This window comes from Rosa chinensis, chromosome 2, assembly GCF_002994745.2.
Source record: "Rosa chinensis cultivar Old Blush chromosome 2, RchiOBHm-V2, whole genome shotgun sequence".
Classification (NCBI taxonomy): domain Eukaryota; kingdom Viridiplantae; phylum Streptophyta; class Magnoliopsida; order Rosales; family Rosaceae; genus Rosa; species Rosa chinensis.
Genome location: NC_037089.1, coordinates 53,349,658 through 53,357,760, shown reverse-complemented (window position 1 = coordinate 53,357,760; position 8,103 = coordinate 53,349,658). Strand labels below are relative to the sequence as shown.

General features: G+C 40.0%; 2 protein-coding genes across 2 annotated transcripts; one reads left to right on the top strand and one right to left on the bottom strand.

The window, feature by feature from the left end:
- The first annotated feature begins 391 nt into the window (after window positions 1-391).
- LOC112189781 lies at window positions 392-2,365 on the top strand. Its single transcript, XM_024329133.2, has one exon. It carries the CDS (start codon window positions 441-443, stop codon window positions 2,349-2,351), a length of 1,911 nt encoding a protein of 636 aa, XP_024184901.1. The 5' UTR covers window positions 392-440; the 3' UTR covers window positions 2,352-2,365.
- A 723-nt stretch (window positions 2,366-3,088) lies between these two features.
- Window positions 3,089-7,393, bottom strand: LOC112188551 (nucleosome assembly protein 1;4). Its single transcript, XM_024327689.2, has 16 exons — window positions 7,221-7,393; window positions 7,011-7,054; window positions 6,660-6,737; window positions 6,453-6,528; window positions 6,315-6,373; window positions 6,051-6,235; window positions 5,896-5,974; window positions 5,744-5,787; window positions 5,310-5,364; window positions 4,914-5,033; window positions 4,641-4,728; window positions 4,502-4,563; window positions 4,231-4,412; window positions 3,967-4,156; window positions 3,844-3,887; window positions 3,089-3,560 (listed from the first exon to the last, which is right to left on the bottom strand). Exons 1-16 carry the CDS (start codon window positions 7,276-7,278, stop codon window positions 3,326-3,328), a joined length of 1,599 nt encoding a protein of 532 aa, XP_024183457.1. The 5' UTR covers window positions 7,279-7,393; the 3' UTR covers window positions 3,089-3,325.
- Window positions 7,394-8,103: the final 710 nt, after the last annotated feature.

Below are 8,103 nucleotides of genomic sequence, written 5' to 3'. Positions count from 1 at the left end.
CCAGCCCTGGTTGGAGAAATAAGCGAGTTTTTTTTTTTATCAGATAAATAACTAAAATGCTACGTACAACTAGTATTTAGTGAGTCAAACTCACAACCTCCTACTTACAAATGAGAGACTATGCCACTAGAACAAATGATACATTTCCCAGTCTTTTGATCAATCTTTTCATTTTCATTTTAATTAATCCTTTTTTTATTTTATTTATTTATTTTTATCTGAAAGAAAAGGTTAATAATCAAGGGGAAAAAAAATCCCTACTTGGATACCACGCAACAAAATCCTTGGTGCCCAATTATAACTACATCGGCATCCCCTATATTTAGCTGCCTCACGCTCCCCTGATCCAAACCCCCCGATTGTTTTCGACTTTTCGCCCCAAATCGTTATACTTCGATCTCAAAACCCTAAAGTCGCTAAACCCAAAAACACTCCAAGTCATGGCTCCTCCAAGTCTTCTCGGTCCTCCACAGGTCAACCGATCCACCACCCAACCCGAACCCGCTGCCGGCGACCCCTTCATCGATTCCATGATCGCCGATTTCAACAACCTCAACAAGCCCACCCCTAAACCCCCGATGGGCTTCACCGAGAACGACTCCGCCACATTCCTCTCCTCCGGCAACCCTTGCCTCGATCTTTTCTTCCACGTCGTACCGAACACTCCGGCATCCTATCTCCACCAGCAGCTCCCTCTCGCCTGGGCCCACGACGCCCTAACCACCCTCAAGCTCATCTGCAACCTCCGCGGCGTACGCGGCACCGGAAAGTCCGACAAAGAAGGGTTCTACACGGCTGCTCTCTGGCTCCACCAGCACCACCCCAAAACCCTAGCATGCAACGTCGCTTCCCTCGCCGAGTTCGGCTACTTCAAGGACCTCCCGGAGATTCTCTACCGCCTTCTAGAAGGCCACGACGTCCGACAGACCCAAAAGGAAGAGTGGCTACAGAGAAAACACTCCATCGGGAGAAGGGCCTCCCCGAGAGGCAAGGCGGCGAAGTCGGCGAAAACCAAGAGCCTCGGAGTAACCAGGCAGGAGCCGAAAGAGGCCAGAAAAGCCAAGGCGGCTGAGAGGGTAAGATCGGAAAGGGCAAATATCAGCGCATTGAGGCATCAGAAGACTTTGGAGATGGCCAAGAAGGCCGTTGAGAGGTACCAGCGAGACCCGGATTACCGGTTTTTATATGACCGGGTTTCGGATCTTTTCAGTGAGTGTTTGAAGTCCGATGTCGAGAATCTCAAGGCCAATCAGTACAAGAAGATCAGCTTGGCAGCCAAGTGGTGCCCTTCTATCGATTCCTCGTTTGATAAGGCAACATTGCTATGTGAAAGCATAGCAAGGAACGTTTTCCCCAGGGAATCGTATCCGGAATATCAAGGAATCGAGGAGGCTCATTATGTTTACAGAGTCCGAGACCGGCTGAGGAAGGAGATTCTTGTGCCGCTGAGGAAGGTTTTGGAGTTGCCTGAGGTTTATATTGGAGCTAATGACTGGAATTCGATTCCTTATAACCGAGTCGCCTCGTTGGCCATGAAGCTTTACAAGGAGAAGTTCTTCAAGCATGATGAAGAGAGGTTCAAAAAGTACTTGGAGAATGTGCAGGCCGGCAAGTCCAAGATTGCTGCCGGTGCTCTGCTGCCGCACGAGATCATAGCCTCTCTAAGGGACAGCGATGGGGGCCAAGTGGCCGAGCTTCAGTGGCAGAGAATGGTAGAGGATATGTTGAAGTTGGGGAAGATGAAGAATTGCTTGGCTGTGTGTGACGTGTCCGGAAGCATGTATGGAGAGCCAATGGAGGTGTGTGTGGCTTTGGGGCTTTTGGTGTCTGAGCTGTGTGATGAGCCATGGAAAGGGAAGGTGATCACCTTCAGTCAGAACCCTCAACTGCATTTAATCCGTGGTGAAAGTCTCGAGTCCAAGACCAATTTTATCAGGTTTATGGAATGGGGGATGAACACTGATTTTCAGAAGGTGTTTGATTTGCTTCTCCAGGTGGCGGTTAATGGAAAGTTGAAGCCGGAAAATATGATCAAGCGGATTTTTGTGTTCAGTGACATGGAGTTTGATCGGGCCTCGTCAAATAGATGGGAGACTGATTATGAGGTGATTCAAAGAAAGTATAGGGAGAATGGGTATGGGGATGCTGTGCCACAGATAGTATTTTGGAATCTGAGGGACTCGAGGTCTACTCCTGTGCCAGGGACTCAACCTGGGGTGGCTTTGTTGAGTGGCTTCTCCAAGAACTTGCTCAAGTTGTTCCTGGATTACGATGGGGAAATCCGCCCGGACCTGACCATGGAATTGGCTATCTCTGGCCCTGAGTATCAGAAGCTGGTTGTCCTGGACTGATCATCATCGATCTTGTAGAGTCTCTATGCTCTAGGGTAGAAGCCAATCAGCAATTTTTTTTTTTCTTTTTCCTTTTGCTTAAAGTGTGTAGAAGAAACAAACAACTGAAATAAAATGAAAAATTTTGTTTTTGTTCCATCTCTGTTGAGTTCGCCATCGTGGTCATGAATTTCTTGTCATTCATCCCTTTATTGTGTTTCAATCACAATTGGCTAGTAGCCATAACTTTCTTTGGTAATTGGTGAACTTTCAGATACCAATTAAAGCAACTTAAGCAATTAATAGTGCTTAATATTCAACTCAAGGACGATCAATTATAGCGTAATGAAAATTGAAAAAAGAAAAAGAAAATTACAGTTAGCACCATTTGGCCTTCATAGCATTATTCAATGTTTAGATGCTTCATCATGTGACCTAGTACACCGAAATCCAGTTAGCATTATCATACATGTTAGCGGGCATATCGAAGGTAATGTAGTTTTGCTTGAAGGATGCTCATGTAATTGTAGGTGTCATAATGAAATTTTCACAACTACAGTCTACAGTCCTAAAGAAGCTTTATGTACAAAAACCATAGTCCTCCTGACCAGAAAACTGCAACCAATAAGATGCCGTGTTGCTTAACCAATAAAACTGCAACCAATTCGATAATGACTATTCACCAAATTTGTACTTGTCCTCCAAATTTTTCATCTAAAGACTACCAATATTAACATTAGTGTAATGAACAGGCAACAGAGAAAATAACCTGGAGGTTAAAGTTAATATAGTTCCATAAAAGAAGCAAATCCCCACACTTGCCCAAGGCAAGAACAAAAAAAAAAAAAGATGCTCGCTAGCTAGCTAGCTTTGTAGATTCATCTAAGCTGGCCCTAGCAAACAGAAAAAGCTGGCCCTAGCTTTGTAGGTTATAATACCCAAGTTGAATGAGCAACCCTTTCTGGGAACTGTTGGGACTCGACACAAGTTAATACTCAAGGATCTTCCTCAAATTCATCCTCCTCCTCCGCATCATAATCATTATCGAACAGTCTAAACTTAGTGTCCTGCTCAACAGCCTCCCCCTCCTCATCATCATCATCAGAATAATAATCATCATCATTTAAATCATCATCATCATCTAAATCTTCAAAATAAGTGCCCCGCTCAACAGCTTCCCCAGTGAAAAGTGATACTGCATGAGGAATGACCCTGTCTCGAATAGTTTTACTGCAAACAACACCCGCAACAAGTTAATAGAACAACAAAGATGAAATATGGCTTCACATGCGTATAAGTTTTGATTCTTAATATGTGAGTATACACTTCATGTCATATTAATCTCTAGATAGGTCTGTTACAGTTCCAGATTTCAAATTGTTCAATACTGCATTTTCATTTTACAAGACTCCCGACGAACTGATCAGGCATCACCAAATGTACAAAATACATATTTGTTAAAAAAAAAAAAAATACAAATTACAAAATTAAAAGAAAATAAATATTAACCTACCCAACTTCATAATCCAGATCCCTCTGAACTTCGAATTGATCTTCCTGTCATCATATACGTCATAGAGATTACAAATTTGCTTGTACATCATGAACTTAAGTTAATCATAAATGCAAAACTTACAATTTTTTGGAAATTATCATGATGTGTATAAGTTGATGAATCCCAAGGAAACCCAGGATACTCGGGAGTGTGAAAAAAGTTGAAAAAGCTTTGCTGTTTGGTCAGGAATTCAGCATTCTTTGATCGCTTTCTTGGCTTCTTCAGAAGACTAGGTGTCAAGCTTTTGCCAGGATGCCAGTTGATGTTTGTCCTGCAAGGTCCCCCAGATTAAAAAGGAAAGTATAAAAGGGGAAGACCAGTACATCGATAGAAAATAGAAATTACCCAGTTGTCTTCTCTAACATTTGACTGTCACTACTCATATGATATGCTTTTGTCAGGACAGTGTTTTTAAAATATGGATTTGGATCAAAGAAGAACTCCAGCTTGAACCCCTTCGAATTGTCTATCCTACACCACTTGATCTCTTTGAGATATTTGAGAGCTCCGTCATCAGACTTTGTGACCTATCCAGATAACAGCAGATCATACTTCCATAATAAACCAAAAAAAAAAAAACGGAAAGCTCAGAAAAATGGCTTGTTAAATTTCCTACCTTCTGACCAAGTACTTCATCATTCTTCATTGCAGTAACCCAAAAGTAAGGCACTCCTTTCTCTACAGTACAAGGGATATTTCAACAGCAAACTAGAGTGTAGTACATGAGTAATTAGAATTTGACTTTTGACAGGTACCTTCTGTGGCTTTACCTCCTTCTTGGTCTACTGCAGTTTCACTTTTCGTTTCTTGAACTTCAGTTATACCATTAACAATCTCATATCTCTGCAATCAGCCATCACATTACCCAGAATACATTAAATATTGCACATCAATAGCACAGTAACGACAATTCAAGTGCACCAATTTTGGTCAACCTTTAACAATCAAGATCTAAACTATATGACAATGTGATGTTGTAATAGAGATATTGTAAGAAGTAGCTTCCTTCCTGTTGAGATTGTGCATACCTTTTCGTAGAGAGGTTCGTAAAGTTTCTGATATTTTCCTTCCAACACAGCTCTCTCTCCTAAAAATATTATTTCCAGTGGCTCCTGATGCCCTCCGTAGTTGTATGAATTATGAGAATTCTGGAAAGAAAACTTGATCATCAGGCTAATTTTTCTTGTAAGAATTTATCTCTAATATATTTACCCCAACGATTTAAGTTTATCAGGCAGTAGCTTTTGTACAAACCAAACTGAAATTTTAATCATGTAGTGATGACATCAGAACTAACAAAATATTACAAACAATCTCTCTTCTCGATGCTGGAAAAGTTTAATTGGTGAAAGAAACTTCCTTGAGACAAAAAAATAAAAAATAGCACTACGCCAAAGTATAAATCAGATGCATATATGTATTACCTTTTTCCCATTCACTTGGTGCCACTGCGGGATGATCTTATCTCGAATTGTTGAACTGTACATTGCACCAGAAACATGTCATTGGATTTATATTCGAAAGAGATGATATGTAGCTTCTCATGCATTATCAAATATGAACTACACATGTCATTAACATGACAGAATCTGATTGACATTTGTTTATACTCGATCTATGTTATTCTTATTCAAGCATTCTCTAATCAACGTTGGCCTTTTCATCTCTATAGACTCTAATTATGTTGGAGTACCTTTCCTGCACTCTCAATTACAACTTTACAAGTCCTAGACATAAATAAAGGCTGAATTTAGTGCACTCTAATATGTCTCATGAGTAGTTAGCAGTTCAGACCGTGCAAAATTCACAATTAACCAATACATTGAAATCATTGTTTCAAAAAACTCTACTTCCTTACAAAATGCCATAACTCCGGTGCATCTGACTTTGGACGTCTGCCGCCTGTCAACATACACATCAAAGATCAAGAAACTTGGTTATATCATCGTTGACCAAATTCAACATATGAAACCTCAAACGTACAAAAATTTTATTAAATTCCTTACAGACCTGGAGAGGTTGAAAGAAGTTGAAGAAGCTCCGACAGTTCTCAGCAAAGATTTTCCCTGGATACCACTTGATCTCCGTCCTACAAGTTAACCCAACTTGAGAAAAAACGGAGAGAAATGAAATAAATAAGTACAGCACAGAAGAATTAGAGATACCCAATCGCCTTCTCCAATATAGGCTTATTGTCATTAGTCATGTGGTATGTCTTTTTCAATACAGAATTTTCAAAGTAGGGGTTAGGATTAAAGATAAACTCCATCTTAAATCCATTAGAACTGCCTATCCTACAGCAGTTGATATCACTGAGATACTTGAAAGCCTCTTCATCATGCTCTGTGATCTATTCAAGGAAACAGATGATCATATATCCACAATACATTCAAAAAAGTGAGTACAGATATATGGCATATAATCAGTACCTCCTTAGCAAGCACTTCATTATTTTTCAGTGTATAAAGCCTAAAGTCATGCCCCTCTTCTGCATTAAAGACATAAGTCAACATAATGCTCTCAAGTATGGCTCCTGAGTTATTAAGATTCGACTTTGGAGGAGGTACCTTGGAAACGCTTCTGTTTAGCTTTCAGTGCAGCCCTCTCCTCAAAAAATTTTGTTTCCAGGTCCTTGAGTTGGCGCTGCAAAAAGAACAATGTGAATGGGTACTCCTAAGCTGTATGGATGATTTATTCTCAAAGGTGTTATATAAATTACACTTTTAAATTTAGAATTCAGAATAAACTGAAAGCTAAGAATTGAGAAGACCAACCTGTATTTCTGTCAAAGCCTCAATGCGCTTCTTCAGCTCAGGTGATTCCAATTTGTTAGAATGCTGCCCAACCAAGGTCTGAAGCATATGCGCACACCAAAAAAAAAAACAAAAAACTAAACAATAAAAACATTATCAACAAGAACATACACCAATGAAACATACAACCCGATAAGAAACACTCGTAAGGAACAACAATATAAAATAATGAGAGGCCCTGAAGAACTTCAAAAGCCCCACCGAAATTCCACTACCAAACAGGACCTTATTCATATGATGAAGCCAATCAAAAATAGGAATCATGTCTCCTTTTTACTACTAATTGAGTAACATTGGCATAACAAACTTTACCTCCAGAGCTTTAACAAGAGCAGCACGATCCTCCGCACTGAGAGCTATACACAAACAAAGAGTTCAAATTCAATTTACTTTACAGTAAAAATTCAAAAGTTTGGACTCAAAACAATTCCAAAAAGCCTCCATTTGTAGATAATCAAGTAAAATTAGAACAACAGCAATTGAAACAAAATCGCGAAAAGAAGTCCAGTACACAGGTATTACCAGCGGCTGCCGGAATGAGAGACACACTGCGTTCGAGTTTATCTCTGTAGTTGATCATTTTGCCTAGAAGATGCAAACCCTAGAGAGAGAGAGAGAGAGAGAGAGAGAGAGAGAGAGAGAGAGAGGAGTGTGTTGAAGAAGAAATGGAACGATTAACGAGGACGAGTAGCGTGTGAGAGAAGAGTAGTGGGGTACTGCGTTTTCCCTCCCTCTCCTTCTCTTTGTCAGAGTATTGCGGGTTACTTTACCCGACCCAACAGGTCGTATCTTCTCCTACAAGGAAGATGAAAGGTCACAACCTGAGAGGTCCATCACGATGACCAATCTCACGGCCCAATTTGTGTATTTCTGTTTTCTCGCTCTCAGGCCCAATTTATGTTGGTAACATGTGATGGGAGTTTGACCAAGTTTACATGTAGGAAATTTGTTCATTTTCTTGGGTGTGCAAAACACTGAAAATAATCAACTTTTCTTTCCCAACATTTCCATTCTGTAAACCAAACAAGGCCTGCGTAGACTACATTTGATACAAAAGTAGACTGGCTCCATATATTAATAGATTAGTTTGTGTTGATCTTGAATTAATTAGATTACTTTTATATCGAACTCTGTATCAAATTAGTGAGATACTGGATGAATTAATAAATTGTCATTCAATGATGTCGTGATTATTCTTATGTATATATAAACTATAATTTGTTTCAAAGTAGTTTGAACAAATATGACTTTATCTTTTGTGATGAGTATTTTTCTCCAGGATTAGCTCCTTAGTCGGCCGCTAACTATTGGGCATGGATGAGCTTCATAGCTTAACTTAGAGTCTCATTAATCATCAAATAGATTTCGCTATCGTGTTGAAAGAGCTTAGATTGACCCCCCGTGT